Source organism: Mytilus californianus, unplaced genomic scaffold, assembly GCF_021869535.1.
Source record: "Mytilus californianus isolate M0D057914Y unplaced genomic scaffold, xbMytCali1.0.p SCAF_7, whole genome shotgun sequence".
Classification (NCBI taxonomy): Eukaryota; Metazoa; Mollusca; class Bivalvia; order Mytilida; family Mytilidae; genus Mytilus; species Mytilus californianus.
In genome coordinates, this window is record NW_026262723.1 from 111,912,225 (window position 1) to 111,931,214 (window position 18,990).

General features: G+C 32.5%; 1 protein-coding gene across 2 annotated transcripts in view; it reads left to right on the forward strand.

Annotated features, from left to right (window-relative positions):
• LOC127708568 (2-oxoglutarate dehydrogenase complex component E1-like) overlaps positions 1-17,507 on the forward strand; it is a 49,936-nt gene extending 32,429 nt beyond the window's left edge. For both annotated transcript variants that reach the window (XM_052213534.1, XM_052213535.1), the window contains exons 13-20: positions 1,830-1,980; positions 2,546-2,673; positions 4,186-4,364; positions 9,243-9,314; positions 12,416-12,541; positions 12,870-13,106; positions 14,606-14,772; positions 15,203-17,507. In XM_052213534.1, coding sequence (XP_052069494.1) covers positions 1,830-1,980; positions 2,546-2,673; positions 4,186-4,364; positions 9,243-9,314; positions 12,416-12,541; positions 12,870-13,106; positions 14,606-14,772; positions 15,203-15,305 — 1,163 coding nt within the window. In that variant the 3' untranslated portion in view covers positions 15,306-17,507. The remainder of the gene's footprint in view (positions 1-1,829; positions 1,981-2,545; positions 2,674-4,185; positions 4,365-9,242; positions 9,315-12,415; positions 12,542-12,869; positions 13,107-14,605; positions 14,773-15,202) is intronic.
• The last annotated feature ends 1,483 nt before the right edge of the window (positions 17,508-18,990 follow it).

The window sequence follows — 18,990 nt, forward strand, 5'->3', positions numbered from 1 at the left end:
GTATTGTTTTATCATGACAAGTTACAGATCAAGTTCGAATTTTGTTCCGGTCTGATGATTTTGTGCAGAGTAATGGTCCTTGGACTTAGAAAATTCACTCAAATAATCAGTTGTCCTCACTTTTTTAGTCATGCTTGAAAATATTGATTTGATAATTGGTATATAGTTTTATCATGACAAGTTACAGATCAGGTTTAAATTTTGTTCTGGTCTGATGATTTTGTGCAGAGTTATGGTCCTTGGACATAGAAAATTCACTTAAATAATCAAGTTTTCCACACTTTTTTTCATCATGCTTGAAGATATTGACTTGATATTTGTTATATAGTTAACACCATGACAAGTTATAGATCAAGTTAGCGTTTTGTTCCAGTACAATGAATTTTTAACAGTAGGGGACTATGTATTGCTATGCAATACTCTCAGAATGCTTGTTATCCATTTTTTGGCATACATTTTTTGCCAAAAACTAGAGAAATTAGAGAGAAACTTTACAAAGGTAAAAGATCAGCAAAATAAGTACTTTAAGTTATTCAACATGGTTAAATTGTCACACTAGTTATAGGAGTTTTTGCCATTAAATAATGTTTTTTATGGCACTGCCACTTAGTAGTCGGGGCCATATAGTTTTGTCAGTCATTCCATCATTCCGCAACAAACAGTTATACAACTTTTTTTTTTAAACACCTTCACATATTGAGCTGATTTTTAGTTTGTGAGTCCAGTATGATGAGTTACAGATCGAGTTTACATTTGGTTCCGCTCCGCTGATTTTTGTGTAAATTACAGGCTTTGGGCTTTGAAAATAGCAGTTATACAGACTTTTTTTCTAAACGCCTTCACATATCGAGTTGATTTTTTAATATGTGAACTACTGTGAGTTGCAGATCGAGGTTATGTTTTTTTCTGCTCTGCTGATTTTTGCAGAAATTATGGGTTGATTTTTGTGAAAATTATCAACCTTTCATTATCAAATTTCCATTCTGAAAAATGGCTTCAACCTTTTTTTGCGAGTGGGGCCATTCGTGTTGTTCCTACACATCCAGTTTTTTTTTTTATCTCAAAAACTTCAATAGATAGGGATAGAATGTAAACAGTAAAAATGATCATTAATACAAGACCTACAAAATGCCACAAAATAAGATCTACAAATAAGCAAACATAACTGATTGCAATAAAAGAAAAAATAAATATCAAAATGAAATATATTTACCAGGTGAGCGATTCAGGCTCTTGGGAGACTGTTGTTGAAATCTTTCAACTTTTTATGAAGGTTATTAAATAAGACAATTATTTTTTACCAGTGCACATGTATCCATTGATTTAAAAGTTGCCAATGCACATAGTTTTTGGCACTCATCACTTATTCAACTAACCAAGCAATTTGATGACCTCCCTTTGCATTCAAAATGATTACATCCAAGTATGACTTAATGTTTGGTTTCACACCAATGCCTGCCTATGTAAAGTGTCATTCATAGAATATGAATACTTCTCGTGATTGTGTAGGAGTAGAATGCGCTGTGTTTATATTTTAATGTAGAAAGTTTCTATTTATCCTTGACATACTTCCTACAATAATGAGTAAAGATATCTCTGAATAATGTATTTTGATAATGCAAAGAAATTTTCTGGTTTATTTTTTTTTTTTTTTTATTTTTCATATTTTATTGAAATCTGTACATTTGTTAGTTAAAAAACATCAAGTACTGGTACCTTAATCCTGGCCACGTTAACCATAGTTAATAACATAAAATACTATGTGTTAATCTGTAAGATTGGACAATACCTTGTGTCCTGTTGATTATTCTTTATTTTCTGACATATAGGTTTGAAAAGAATAATGAAAACAAGAAAACAGATGGTTCAAAAGAGACAGGCTGACTGGGCTTTGGGTGAAGCCTTGGCCTGGGGATCATTACTGAGTGAGGGATATCATGTTAGATTAAGTGGACAGGATGTAGAGAGAGGAACATTCAGGTATGTTGGTGCAGGGAATCATCTCTTTTGGGGGTAACTGCTGATTGATATGCTTTATTTAATGAGTAATTCCATGTTCTTTTCAGTGGTATTAGTACTGTATGAGAGAAAGAGAGAATTAAATCAAATAAAATTTATATGTTACTTAAAATTTTCATATTGTGAAAATTAATTAGTCAGCAATTCATATTGTATACTGCACTATTTTCTATATTTAACCAGGTACTAGTGTATAGGAGTGTGTACTATTGAAAAAGAAATAAATGAAATTTAAAAAGATGTTCATTTCAGGAAACAAATTGCTTAATTGGAGTGTATTTTACTTGTATACTAAAGAATACTTTTGGTTAATGTCTGCATTTGGAATTGCTATGATATACTTAATTTACATAAATGAGTCAGAAGACTGTCTGCTTTAAATTCTTAGTATACAATGATTTTTAATAAATGTTAAAATTTAACCGAAAAAAATACCAGACTACTAATTTAGATTTTATAACCAAAGATATAATTGTAGCCTTATAATTATAAATAACATTGTAGAAATAACTTTTCTTTATTGTAGCCATCGACATGCTGTATTGTTTGATCAGAATGTTGACAAGAAAAAAATTGTACCACTGAATCACTTATATCCAAACCAGGCTAAGTTCCAAGTTCACAACAGCTCACTGTCAGAATATGGTGTACTGGGTTGGTATAAGCAATCATTCTGTTAACAAATGTCAAATACCTTTTTGTCTCCTGTGTGATGCATTGTACTTTGTAGGAGACATAGAAATACCAGGCGTCCGTCTGGTCTTGTTAGCTCTCTCACATGAACGATTCTTGCCAGATTTTTATAAAACTTAGACCATAAGTTTATATCATCAATGTGTCGGACAAGATTGAAAATCAGTGTGGGTCAACAATTTTTAAAACAGTTATGCCCTTATTTATTATATTGCAAATTGAATTGCATTTGATCTCAAGCCTTCATTTCTCTAAGATGAATAATAAAAACTTGAAGAACAAAAACAAATTTTTTTTTAGTTATTGCCCTTGGACAGATAAAATATGTGCTACGCGGGGAAAATTCGAACTCTGTTCTTTTATTTTAAAATCTTCTCCCGTAAATCAATTAGGCCAGTTGAAATTTTACCTGGCCAAAATCATCTGTAGAGTTGCTCCAAATTGTAGCCATTGTTGATGCCAGTCGACCAACATGGCTTCTATGACTAGGATTTAGAACAGTTGAAAAATTGATAAAAATGGAATTAATAAATTCTAACCTGATCCTGCACACAACAGATAGCTATTCAACTTAGGGGAAAGGATACATGGATGAACATGTAGATGTCATAAAACATGGCTGCCACTGTAGCTAAACAAATATATTGTTAAAACAAATCAATTGAAAAAAAAATGATAATTCTTTAATTTGCACATTCCTTTTAGAGTTTGAATCACTTTATACGTGTATGTTTCCTTTTAGAGTTTGAATCAACATTATACATGTACATGTATGTTCCCTTTGAGAGTTTGAATCACATTATACATGTACATGTATGTTCCCTTTGAGAGTTTGAATCACATTATACATGTATGTTCCCTTTTAGAGTTTGAATCACTTTATACATGTATGTTCCCTTTTAGAGTTTGAATCACATTATACATGTATGTTCCCTTTTAGAGTTTGAATCACATTATACATGTATGTTCCCTTTTAGAGTTTGAATCACTTTATACATGTATGTTCCCTTTTAGAGTTTGAATCACATTATACATGTATGTTCCCTTTTAGAGTTTGAATCACTTTATACATGTATGTTCCCTTTTAGAGTTTGAATCACTTTATACATGTATGTTCCCTTTTAGAGTTTGAATCACTTTATACATGTATGTTCCCTTTTAGAGTTTGAATCACTTTATACATGTATGTTCCCTTTTAGAGTTTGAATCACTTTATACATGTATGTTCCCTTTTAGAGTTTGAATCACTTTATACATGTATGTTCCCTTTCAGAGTTTGAATCACATTATACATGTACAAAGTTTGATAAATAAAAATTCACAGGGCTCACACTACTTCAAAATCATAGGGAGAAGTGACTTCTATTTTTCAAACTGATAGTGGGAAGTGGAAACTTAGTAATGTTGTCAAACCACATTTTACCAAATATATACCTCAAGAAACAAATATAACCAAGATGATATTATTTTCAGGATTTGAATTAGGATATTCCTTAGAAAATCCTTATACATTGGTGATATGGGAGGCTCAGTTTGGTGATTTTGCCAACACAGCACAATGTATAATTGATCAGTTTATTAGCAGTGGTAAAGACAAATGGACAAGAGAAAGTGGCATCACTTTACTGTTACCACATGGTTATGATGGCATGGTAAGTGGCATAACATTAATTAGACCGTATTGCATGACAGGAGTATATACTATACGTTCGTTTTTGTCTCCCACGCAACATATTGCCGGACACATGAAATACTGGGTGTCCATCTGTCTGTCCGTTCGGTTTTGTTAGCACTCTCACATGTACAATTCTTGCCAGATTTTTATACGACCGCAAAAAAATTTTGTGGTCGTATATTGGTATGAAGTTGGCGTCGTCGTCGTCGTCTGAATACATATTGGTTTTCGCACTCTAACTTTAGTTTAAGTGAATGGATCTTTTTGAAATTTGACCAGAAGGTTAAATACCACAAAAGGAAGGTTGGGATTGATTTTGGGGGTTATGGTACCAACAGTTAAGGAATTAGGGGCCAAAAAGGGGCCAAAAATGAGCATTTTCTAGTTTCCAGACAATAACTGTGGAACGGTGTATGGATCTCTCTGAAATTATACTACAAGTTTCCATACCACAAAGGGATGGTTAGGATTTGCTTTGGGGGGTTATGGCTCAAACCGTTTAGGAATTAGGGGCAAAAAAGGGGGAAAACAAGGTTGTCCTGGTTAATGGACAAATACTTTAGTACAAAACATAATTTAAAGCAGTGTAAGGGAGATAAATCAAATACATCATTGAAATTATCTCCCTTACACTGCTTTTAAATTATGTATAAAGTAATGGTTAATGAACAATAAAGATAATCTAAAACAGTGTAAGGGAGGTAATCCAAATACAACGTTTTGGTTACTTCCCTTACACTGCTTTTAAATTATGTTTGAAGAAATGCATATTTATAAAGGAAGACCAGTAAAAATATCTGCAAATGTTTTCATCTTTTTTTTTTACAAAAAAATCCATATGAAAGATTTGACACTATATTTTTATTAATTCTATTATAAAATAGATTAAGTTAGCACTATGGTAAATTTAAATGGGTAATTATGGTTGCCAACTCCATTGGAAATTTGAATTGAGATTATGACCATATCTTGAGGGAAAGAATTTTTTGGGGGGCAAAGGGGGGGGGGGGGGATAAAAAGAAATTGTGGGGGGCCAATTTTTTCTCATTTCAGATTTCAGAAATTAGAAAGAATTATTCTTCAAAATTATTTTTTTTTTTTCAAATTTCAAATATTAAAAATTTCAAGAAGTAATCTTTAATTGCACAGTATGGCGCATTAGATTTGTAAAATCTTTGATCACATTTATTTATTTGTTATGCCGAATCTAACAGTGTATTTAGATTTTTAATTTTGGGTCCAGTTTTCAAATTGGTCTACATTAATGTCCAAAGGGTCCAAAATTAAACTTTGTTTGATTTTAGCAAAAATTGAATATATGAGGTTCTTTGATATGCTGAATCTAAACATGTATGTAGATTTTTGATTTTTGGCCCAGTTTTCAAGTTGGTCCAAATTGGGGTCCAAAATTAAACTTTGTTTGATTTCAACAAAAATTGAATATATGGGGTTCTTTGATATGCTGAATCTAACCATGTATTTAGATTTTTTATTTGTGGACCCCGTTATCAAATTGGTTCATATTGAGGTCAAAAGGGTCCAAAATTAAACTTTGTTTGATTTCATCGAAAATTGAATTATTGGGGTTCTTTGATATGCCAAATCTAACCGTGTTTTTAGATTTTTAATTTGGGTCCCGTTTTTTAAATTGGTCTTCATTGAGGTCCAAAGGGTCCAAAATTAAACTTAGTTTGATTTTAACAAAAATTGAATTCTTGGGGTTCTTTGATATGCTAAATCTAAACATGTGTTTAGATTTTTGATTATGGGCCCAGTTTTCAAGTTGGTCCAAGTTGGGGTCCAAAATTAAACTTTTTTTGATTTCAACAAAAATTGAATATATGGGGTTCTTTGATATGCTGAATCTAACCATGAATTTAGATTTTTTATTTGTGGGCCCCGCTATCAAATTGGTTCATATTGAGGTCAAAAGGGTCCAAAATTAAACTTTGTTTGATTTCATCAAAAATTGAATTATTGGGGTTCTTTGATATTCCAAATCTAACCGTGTATTTAGATTTTTAATTTTAAGTCCCGTTTTTTAAATTGGTCTACATTAAGGTCCAAAGGGTCCAAAATTAAACTTAGTTTGATTTTAGCAAAAATTGAATTCTTGGGGTTCTTTGATATGCTGAATCTAAACATGTGTTTAGATTTTTGATTATGGGCCCAGTTTTCAAGTTTGTTCAAGTTGGGGTCCAAAATTAAACTTTGTTTGATTTTAACAAAAATTGAATATATGGGGTTCTTTGATATGCTGAATCTAACCATGTATTTTGATTTTGGACATTGGACCATAATAGGTAAATTAAAAAAATTCAAGTTCTTAGACCACATTCTTTCTGTGTCAGAAACCTATGCTGTGTCAAATATTTAATAACAATCCAAATTCAGAGCTGTATCAAGCTTGAATGTTGTGTCCATACTTGCCCCAACTGTTCAGGGTTCGACCTCTGCGGTCGTATCAAGCTGCGCCCCAGCGAAGCATTTTATTATAAAACTTGCATCATAGGTTTATATTTGAATTGTCTCAGACAAGTTTGAAAATTGGTTTTTTGGCTATCAACAACTTTTAAAAGAAATATTCCCCTTGAACATATTGATTATATGAAAAATTGTATTGTTAGTGCTCTCATGTGTACAATATTTGCCAGATTTTTATCAAATTTATATCAAAAGTACCCACGGTGGCGTAGCAATCTTGTTGATTTCATTTTCAGAATTTTTATGAACTCGCCGCAGTGGAGGGGGCATTTAATGTTACCCTTATAAAAATAAGGACTTTGATGATTGCCAATGAGACAACTATCCACCAAAGTTCAAATGAAGTGGATGTATGCATTTATAGGCAACAGTACGGCCTTCAACAATGAGAAAAACCCATTCTGTATGATCTGCTATAAAAGGCCCGACATGAAAAATATGAAACAATTCAATTGAGAAAACTAACAGCCTAATTTATAACACAACTGTTTAGCGAAAAACAAATATTGACAGACATGAAGCAACGACAACCACTGAACTACAGACTGATGTGGGACAGGCACATAAAGAATGCGGCAGGGTTAAACATGTTTGTGAGTGTCAACCCTCCCTATAACCTGGGACAGTGGTGTTACAGTACAACATAAGAACAAACTATAAAAATCAGTTGAAAAAGGCTTAACTCATCAGATGGATACAAATAGAAATACATCTAACAAAAACACAGAGTGGACGTGGACAGGTACTTATACATCCCAAAAACAAAAGACACTAAGTACAGATCTGAGAGTCCACACAGTTACTGACAGCAAGTTCAAAGCCAATAACTAATGAAAAATATCATGTATCTAAGACTAAAATATCAATCTGTACACATCTAACATCCAATGGATTTAGTGTAAAGACGTCATTAAAAGTCAAAGAAAAACATGACCGTGTGCAATGACAAACTTGTCCTTTTTATACGCCCGTTTACGGGACGTATTATGGTATACCGTTGTCCGTCTGTCCGTCCGTCCGTCTGTCTGTCCGTCTGTCCGTCCGTCTGTCCGTCTGTCCGTCCGTCTGTCCGTCGTCAACATGTCGGACATTAATTCAAAAATGCTTAAACCAATTTGCATAAAACTTTGGTGAATTGTTTATATCTATTGACGTGAGCTCCCTTTCGTTTTTAATAAAATTTAGATTTTACGTTTCCGAGTTATGGGGTTTTATTCATTAAAAAAAGGGGGATTTTCCAGTTTTTGGACAATAATTCAAGAATACTTTCACCAACTTGCAAGAAATTGTGGTGAATTGTTTATATCTATTGACATGAGCTCCCTTTCAATTTTTATAAATTTTAGATTTTACGTTTCCGAGTTGCAGGGTTTTATTCATGAAAAAAGGGGGGATTTTCCAGTTTTTGGACAAAAACTCAAAAATGCTTTCAGCAATTCTAATGAAACTTTGGGGAATTGTTTATATCTATTGACGTGAGCTCCCTTTCGTTTTTAATAAATTTTACATTTTACATTTCTGAGTTATGGGGTTTTATTCATTAAAAAAAGGGGTGATTTTCCAGTTTTCGGACAATAACTCGAAAATTCTGTCACCAATTCTCATGAAACTTTGGTGAATTGTTTATATCTATTGATGTAAGCTCCCTTTTTATTTTCATAAATTTCTAATATGACATTGAGAATTAATTGAACTTTATTTGTTTATAGTCTGACAACAGATTTACTAAGTATTGCACAACAGCAAGAAATCTTTAATTGAATATAAATTCAATTCATATAACCAATTTCAAGATCTTTGACTACATTTATTCAGAAACCTATAATATGTCAAGTATTTAATTACAATCCAAATTTGGACCTGAATCAAGCTTGAATATTGTGTCCATTTTTGTCCCAACTGTTCAGGGTTGGACCTCTGCGGGCGTATCTAGCTGCGCTCAGCGAAGCAGTTTATTTACGTCAGTCCGTACCGAAATTGATTTCCGTTCTCTAATTTAAGTTTGCCTCAACCAAATGTTATAAAACTTATAAGGAATGCTTATTATCACAAAACTCAGATCATGATTGAATTTGGATGGTGTCACTTATACCGTTCTGGAGATATGTCCCTTTATAACGTTATACGCAAGTGGGGGCATTTTTTTTAATGATATCTTTCCCTTAAAATATGTCTAAAAATTCAGATAAATTATATAACATTTGACAATTTTGCTACAAGTGGTCAATTTTATTTTTTTATAAATCAAATGATTATGGTAATTTCTCAGCTCAAATTTTATGCTATTTTGAGACAAAATTTACTGTGTGAGCAAATTCATTCAAAAGTACATTATATACAGTAAAGATTGAAGTTGTGACTTTTATTGTAGGGACCAGAGCATTCCAGTGGCAGATTAGAAAGGTTTCTGCAAATGTCTAATGATGATGGAGATCATTTTCCTGTAAGTATTGATTCATCAGGAAAAAAACTTTCAAAAGTCTTATTTGGTATGCTTGAATCTGGTTTGCCAGATAGACAAAGAAATCATTTTTATTGTCTCCCCTGCGACAAATGTCACAAATCGGGTGGCTACATTGTAAACTACCGTCGAACCTCATTGTGTTGAACTTGGTTGTGTCGAAAACTCAGATGAGTCGAAGTAATTTCTCGGTCCCGGTAAAATTCCCGTTCGATCAATGCATATTTACCTCTGATGAGTCGAACTTGGTTGATTCCAATACTCGGTTAAGTCGAGTAAATATTATAGTCCCGTCTATGTAAAGTTAATGTAAATTGACCCCGATGTCTCAAAGTTGAAAGTAAGAATTTTCGAAATTTGGAGATCTAATGATAAAAATTCAAATCAGATGTATTTCTTATCTCACCTAATCATTTTCAATAGAGATCAAAATGACATGTTTAAGGTGACCGGTAATTAATACCTTTGTTGATCGTTCAAGCGTAACATTTGTGTTTGAACATATTTCAGACATAAAAACGAAACGAATTTAAATGACCCAAGCCGAGATTAAATGAATCGTTAGAATTAAAACTCATTAAATACAATAGATTACGACAATTACGATAAATTCTTAATAATTTAATGTAAAGCAGACGACCTCATCAGAAATATACAATCATAAAGTGTCATATTGAAAAAAGGCACACTGTTCAAAGTATCTAGTTTACACAAATCTTATACCGTATTTCATGCATTCCAAATTTATGACGACACACACGACCTTGGATGAGTCGAACCTCGGATAAGTCGAATAATTTGGTCTGGTCCCTTCGACTTCAACACAACGAGGCTCGACTGTATATGTATAAAACTAATAATTGACTTTCAATAATAAATACATCTCTAACAACTCTTTTATTATAATGATAGGACATTAACAGTTTTACCCATGTACAACAAAACATGGGTGAAACAAATCCTTCTGTTTTCTGGTAAGTTACAATATTTCTCCAATGTCGATAGTTAATTTTACAGTGGAGAAATAAGATTACCAATGACAACAGATCTAGAATCTATATTTCTGTTAGCAGATAGTGTATAAACATTAGTGGTTACATTATTCAAAGTTATTACATTGGTTGCAATGAAATACCATGTTTTCCCAGTGAAATAAAAACTGATAATTTCACATGTGAAATAAATTCAATAATTTCACTTCTCGTGTCATACAACAATTTGTGTTCAGGGGCGGATCCAGGATTTTAGGTTAGTGGGGGGGGGGGGGGGGCGCAAACTGAAATTTTTTTGGAGGTAAAATTATCGAAATATTCTGCATTAAGCTGAGGACAACCCATGCTTTGCAGATTTTAGGGGGGCGCACGCCTGCCACACCCCCGTCTGAATCCGCCCCTGGTGTTGTAAAGACATTGTCGATGACGTTGCATCAAATGATTTGGGAATGCGTAGAAAAGATATAGTTCCTTATGCAGTGAAACCTGTCCAAAGGGAACACCCTCTGGACTTTGTGTTTTGTTCAGTTTTCACAGGTATTCAGATTGTAGAGGTAAACAGAAGTAGACAGTTTTAAATCATTTTGACACTGACTGACGAGGGACACCAGTGACACAACAGACGACAATATAGTTTCATGTAAAAATAAGAAGTGGTATGATTGCCATTGAGACAACTCTCCACAAGAGACCAAATGACACAGAAATTAACAACTATAGGTCATTGTATGCCCTTCAACAATGAACAAAGCCCATACCGCATAGTATGTATACTTCATGATGATTTAGATGTAAATGTTAATAAAGTTAAAATATCAAATAGATGAAGAAAGGTACAATTTTTTTAATCAAATGCCATTTTGTCAATCTCGCTCCTCGTTGTAAAAATATAATAATCGTTCAATGATGTCTGACATGGAGTGAGTTGGCTTTTTATAATGATGTTGTCATTTGTAAATTCACTGCCAATTCAGATTCTTAATCACTGTCAAATGATGATTCCGTAGTTGTAATCGAGATCAACATCGTCTGTGTCAATTATCTGTACACACAAGTTCTCAGACTTTATCTTAGCTAAATAGCTAACGGAACATCATCATCCCGGTCTTTAGAATCGTCTGCATTTCATAGGGCCTCTAAAGGGAATCTGGCATCCCGTAAACATGATTCAAAAGTCGTTGATTTTGTTTTGTTCCACGACTTCTCAATCCAGTGAATGGCTTTAAAAACGATAATTGATTTACACAGTTCAGTTACAGAATGGCAGTTATGAATTTGTGGCAGTAAATATTTGAATCACATGAATTTAATTAATTCCAATTTGTATTCAAGGGAAAGTTCCTTTCTTGCCCTTTTCGGCGATGGGGGCAACTGATCAATTTTATGTTTCTTTACAGAAGTTTCCATTTTATCACTGTATACATGTACACAAACAAGCTAATTAGTTTATAATAAAAACTCACCAGTTAATTTAACTTCAAATACCCTCGGGTATACTCTGTCATGCTGTGTTTGTTTAATAACTCATGCAAATCATTAAAAATATTTTTTGTTTTGATTGCTATCGATTGATTTTGACAAGCAATTACTTAATACACATTCACTAAGGAGCCTTCAAAATGCGTTTGGAATTAAGTATTGACAGAGTTTGGTTTGTTCAGGCTAGATTAACTTTAATTGATAGGCAAATTTTATGGGACTTTGAAAATAGTTCTGTTTAAACTGAAATTTGGTTTTATCAGGGTTCAGTTTACCCAGGTTTCACTGTATCTTATACTTTATTTTCATTAAAATCCCATTCATGGTCAATGTGATAAAAATAATAACTAATAGAAGAATTCAAATATAGAAAAATATTCAACCTGTGACAGAACAACAGTGATAATGAACTCATGCACTACATGAATTTGTTGTTCGGTCACTCGTTGAACATTTTTCTATATTTGAATTCTTCTTTTAGTTATTGTTTTTATCACATTGACAATGCATGGGCTTTTAATGGAAATAAAGTATAAGATACAGTGATTCTATAAATATTTCTACACAATATTGATGCCATTTACTGATTTAAAAAAAAAATCTATGTTTCAGCCTGAAAACGAGGATTTTGTGACGCAACAATCGCATGAAATTAACTGGTTTGTATGTAACTTTACAACTCCAGCCAATTTCTTCCATGCTATGAGGAGGCAGATACTTTTACCATTCAGACGACCAGTAAGTCTGTTGTCAATTATTTTTTACCATAAATCATTCATTAAACTGTCATCAATTTCTATGTTAAATCATGGTGTGCAAAAATTTAATTTGAACAATATACAATGTCTACAAATGTAAAGAACATTTATATAATTTAAATTAAGTCTGAAACTAGTGTTCAGTCAAAACAGTGTTATTTAGTTTGAAAATGTATTGTTACTGAATTGAAAATTCAAGAAATACAAATTCAGTTTGTTTTAACATGGACAGTGGCCATAACTCTATTGCCAATATAATAACTTCTTTCAAATATTGATAACAATATTGCATATTTTATTATTTTTAGCTGATTGTCATGTCACCTAAAAGTTTGCTACGACACAAGGATGCCATGTCTAGCTTCGATGATATGAATGAAGGAAGTAGTTTCCGTAGAGTTATACCAGAGGAAGGAGCTGCTTTACAGAACCCCACCGGTGTGAAGAAGTTGATCTTCTGTAGTGGCAAAGTCTATTATGATCTGATTTATGAACGAGAAAAGAAGGAATTAAATGATCAGATAGCTATTGCAAGAATTGAACAGGTAAAAAGACAAATAGCTTTATCACTAATCCAACATTGGTGTAAAGAAAGAAATATTAGTACTTCTTATGACAAGTTATATTCTACATCGGTGATGACAAAAAAGATTCCTACTTCTTTATTAGAAAATGAATTAGGAATTTTGTCATACTTTAGGTATTAGGTAGAATATGAAAATATGAAGACATAGTATGATTGCCAACGAGACAACTATCCTTCAGGGTTTAAGTGAAGTTGATATAAGCAATTATAGGTCACTGTATAGCTTTCAACAATGAGAAAAACCCATACCATATTGTCAGCTACATGGCTTTGTCATGAAAAATGTCCAATCCAAATGAGAAAACTAAAAGCCTAATTTAAAACAATACAATTTAAGATAAAACAAATATGACAGACATGAACCAACTGAATAACAGGCTACTGACTTTGGACAGACACTTAAAAAAGAATTTGGCAGGGTAAAACCTGTTTGTGAGCATTCACCTAACCTTGGACAGTGGTGTAACAGCACACCATAAGAACAAAGGGTAAAAATTAGTTGCAAATGATAAAACTTAATAGATCAGTACGAATCACACTCAAAAAAACAATACACACAAAGCAACAATATAAGAGTACTCACTGTTACTCGAAGCTAGTTCAAAGCCAATTGCAACTAATAAATAAATCATGTTCTCTTAGATTTAAGTATCAATCACTACACATCAACTGATTTAGCCTTAAGACATCATAAACAGTCTGAGAACGCATGACCTTGTGCAATATGTCTGCATTTCAATCAAAAGAGATCATTTCATTTTACTCTGCTGAAAATTACTTTACCTATAGTAAGCCAAGCTCCTAAATTTAATTTTTTAATTTCACTTGGTTAAGATGACATTTTATGGTGAAGAGAGGTCCAAGATTGTCATCACATTTTCACACTTCAGTTCATTGAGTTTTAAAAAGATAGTCTCCTTAGAAATCATTGGACCCTAATTTGCCACAGTCATCCTATGGATGTGTAGATAAAAAAATTACTTCAGATAATCCAGTCTACCAAACAACACATCCACTGTTACTATAAATAGAATGATCAATTTTATGTACTGGTAATACAATGAACCAACAATTTAGAATGAATAATAGCTGTGTATGTATCTGATTGTATCAGTTACTGTTGGATAGTGTTAATCCATGATCAAATGCAAAAATAAAGCAATTTCTAGTATTCCTGGCACCTGGCATATTTGTCGTAAGAAGGAAGCTATGCTTTGGTAAAAAAAAATTCAGATTAAGAGAACTTTGCATGTTTATCAATATAATAAATCCACCATGAAAATGATAACCCTGCAAAATTACCCCTTTTATTAGACTGCTCCTCTGTTCCCTCAGATTCTAGATAGAACACTACATTACTTGTATTTCAGATTTCACCAATTGTTGTATTTGAAATGGTGTATGATGTGTTTCCGTATTGCAGAACAAATTTTACTTGAAATTCACATTATTTTTTAGATTTCCCCATTCCCATTTGATCTTGTGAAGGAAGAGATACAGAAGTATCCCAAGGCCAGTATTAACTGGGTACAGGAGGAACACAAAAATATGGGAGCATGGTTTTATGTAGAACCCAGAATTAGGACTGTCCTGCATAAACTTGATATGTCTAATGCTACTATTGGGTAAGTCACTTTCATTTCATTTAAACACGACTTGGATATAATAATGAAATATTATCATGTGTCTAACTCAGAATGCCTGTTATAAATGCATGATATTATTAACCTATTGAAGTTAGTCATTTATACAGTATACTATATAGTAACATAAAAGTTATTTATACAGTATACTATATAGTAACATAAAAGTCATTTATACAGTATACTATATAGTACCATAAAAGTCATTTAAATAGTATACTATATAGTAACATAAAAGTCATTTATACAGTATACTATATAGTAACATAAAAGTAAGATGTCTGGAAAGTATTATCAAGATGTCAATTTCTTATTAATTACTACCACAGATATTTTAAGATATTAACACAGAAATGTAGTTTGTCTTATTTTCTGATGGAACAAAATGTAAAATATTTTCTATATTTTGTAGATATAGTGGGCGGGAACCAGCAGCATCCACAGCAGCAGGATCTAAACGCAGTCATTTATTACAGTTGGCGTCTTTCCTGAACGAAGCTGTCAGTCTGTCATAATGATGACCTTAAAAACACACTTACCAGGATATATCAAATCATAAACAAAAGAAATTTGTGATAAATGGAAAGATTTGATGTACACAATATAGAACCGTCTCCATAAAAATCATCAGTTTGGGTATTTTAATAATCAACTATTCTGGGTGAATGCAGTTGTAATCTATTGTTTTAGCTTAACTTGTAAATTGTATTCATTCTGTACATACCTTTATATAAAATGTCTATTTTAATGTCAGATATAAACTGCAGGGCAGATGTACACTTGTTATTAAAACTAAAAATCTCACAGTTTTGTAAGATTTCCTTTGATGTGAATCAAACATGTTTTTTAAACCTATTTTTATACCTTATATTTTCTACCTTACTGAATTGTTTATGATAACTACTGTACAGCCAGAAGTCAATGTGAATAATATCCCATAAACAAATACATCATAAGTTTACCATTTTATTAGGTATTTATAGAAGAAGAGTCAGTGAAAATGTTTTACACAAGTTTTGAAGTTTAAAAAGGGGAAATATTGAAGGGGTAAACGATGAATTATTTGTGTTTGATGGACATGGTAGTCTGTCTTGTGTCTGTTTTCTGTCTCTGTTGTCAGATATATTTATTTATGTACAGATGTAAGTATTCGGTACAAGCTAATTTAATTGTTGGTACATGAAGTTCTTACTCTATGATGAAATCATCATTTGTAATTTGAGGAACCTTCATAAAGAACATGGAGTGTTATTTCTTTCAGTAACAACTTTAGAGGCTGTAGTAAATTATAAATGTTTCCAAGACTTATGTAATCTCTAAAAAAATATTGGAATTTCAGACATGTTGATATATTTTTATCCAGATTACTATACTAAAAAACAACCAAAAAAAAGACTGTGATAAAGATAAAAAGATAACAAAGGTTTGTGAAGGGGAAGTTAGTTCTAGGCGGTGGTTTTATTAGATGGTTAGGGTTTATAAAGGGACACATATACAAACCAAGTAATTCCTCTCACAACTTTCATTTCATAGTCAGAGGAATTATTCAAATGGCATTAAAAGTGACATTTATTAAATGTCATATATATATATATATATATATTATATGATATAATGGTTGGAAATCATAAAAAAATATAGTTTGTTTATTTCAAAAAGATTCAAATTCTACAATTTATGATATGTTCGAATTATATTTCATGTTTGACAATTTTTTTAGTTAAAAGGCAAAGTTTTCTTTTCTTTCTGTGAATGGTGTGCCTTTATGTAGATTTTTGTTTTTATTCTGGTGCTGTACTTACCGTTATCTTGATATAGATCTGCAAATACACTCATTATCATTATATTACAACACCATTCAAAAATATTGGACATTTCTTTGTGCCATTTGACACTATAAAATGAAAACAGTCAAGTGTGATAATTTTGTTTATTTGATAAGTATGTGTGTTTTGTTAAGTTGAACCAGTTAAATGCACTTATTTATGGGACAGATGAAATTATCAATGAAAGTTGAGGTCAGTTCAGCATTACTGTGTGCCAAGTTTGATATTTTCATGAGAATGTATTAGAATTGTATAGAAAAATTAAATGTACAGATACTCTTGATATTGACCTTGAAATTTTCTTGATGTCTGCACCGATTATAGTACCAAATATGACTTGAGAATTAGGACTCTTAAAGAATATATATTCATACTTAAATTGGTATTAAAGGATTTTTCTATTCGGCACATGTATCAAAATTATCCTTAGTGATTCATTTTGCATTTAGGTGAAATGTTCACACAGATATTTAATTTTCCTGTATGATGCAAACCAAAACTGACCCTCTTTCAAGAAAGTAGAGAAGTCAACTTGCAACCAGCTTAAGGTCAGGTCAGCTACACCTTTTTATAGTGTCAAGCTTGATTTTTTTTATAGTAAAAGAAGGGTAGCATATGTTCAGAATAAAGGTGAATAAAACATCATATTAAGATTTAAAAATGACTTCAAATCAAATTTAAGCAAAATCAAGCAGAAAAACTTTTATCATTGTGAATGATATAGACATTACTCTTCCAATAACCACATTTTCATGCTAAGATAATTGTTTTTGTTTTTATAATAGTTAATTTATTACTTTGTTTATCTTGCTTTGTTTGTCAACTATGAATTAGGCCTGGAAAGAAGATATATTGTTCGACAATTTTTAACAATAAAAATATGTTCCATTATTTGTGTTAATGTTTTCTGTTACATTCGTCTTCAAATTAACAATTACTGTGCATTCATTGTTTGCTCATATTTTCTTTAGTATTCAGTTTTCATTTTCATGTTGTGTTACAACTGTCTTGGTGGTCAAATGGTGGCATGCTTGCTATGGGCATAGGAATCTTGAGTTTTATTTCTAGCAAGGTCAAATAAAGGCAGAGACTATAACATTTGTATTTTCTACTTTACTTCCATGCTTTAGCTAAATGATGATAATGGATGTATGGTATTTAACAGCCAACATCAGATATTACATTCATATCAGGACAAGAAGGAAGTTAATCAAATATGAATATGAACACTGCTTTGTACTTAACTGACAAATTGTGAAAAAAATTTCTATACACTAATTTACAAGGTAACAGACTGCAGGGAGACAGGTTATCCTACCTATGCTAGTTTACAAGGTAACAGACTGCAGGAAGACAGGTTATCCTACCTATGTTAGTTTACAAGGTAGCAGACTGCAGGGAGACAGGTTATCCTACCTATGCTAGTTTACAAGGTAACAGACTGCAGGAAGACAGGTTATCCTACCTATGCTAGTTTACAAGGTAACAGACTGCAGGAAGACAGGTTATCATACCTATGTAAGTTTACAAGGTAACAGACTGCAGGAAGACAGGTTATCCTACCTATGCTAGTTTACAAGGTAACAGACTGCAGGAAGACAGGTTATCCTACCTATGCTAGTTTACAAGGTAACAGACTGCAGGAAGACAGGTTATCATACCTATGTAAGTTTACAAGGTAACAGACTGCAGGAAGACAGGTTATCCTACCTATGTTAGTTTACAAGGTAACAGACTGCAGGGAGACAGGTTATCCTACCTATGCTAGTTTACAAGGTAACAGACTACAGGAAGACAGGTTATCCTACCTATGCTAGTTTACAAGGTATCAGACTGCAGGAAGACAGGTTATCCTACCTATGCTAGTTTACAAGGTAACAGACTGCAGGAAGACAGGTTATCCTACCTATGCTAGTTTACAAGGTAACAGACTGCAGGAAGACAGGTTATCCTACCTATGTTAGTTTACAAGGTAACAGACTGCAGGAAGACAGGTTATCCTACCTATGTAAGTTTACAAGGTAACACTGCAGGGAGACAGGTTATCCTACCTATGTAAGTTTACAAGGTAACAGACTGCAGGGAGACAGGTTATCCTACCTATGCTAGTTTACAAGGTAACAGACTGCAGGAAGACAGGTTATTCTACCTATGCTAGTTTACAAGGTAACAGACTGCAGGGAGACAGGTTATCCTACCTAAGCTAGTTTACAAGGTAACAGACTGCAGGAAGACAGGTTATCCTACCTATGCTAGTTTATAAGGTAACACTGCAGGAAGACGGGTTATCCTACCTATGTTAGTTTACAAGGTAACAGACTGCAGGGAGACAGGTTATCCTACCTATGTTAGTTTACAAGGTAACAGACTGCAG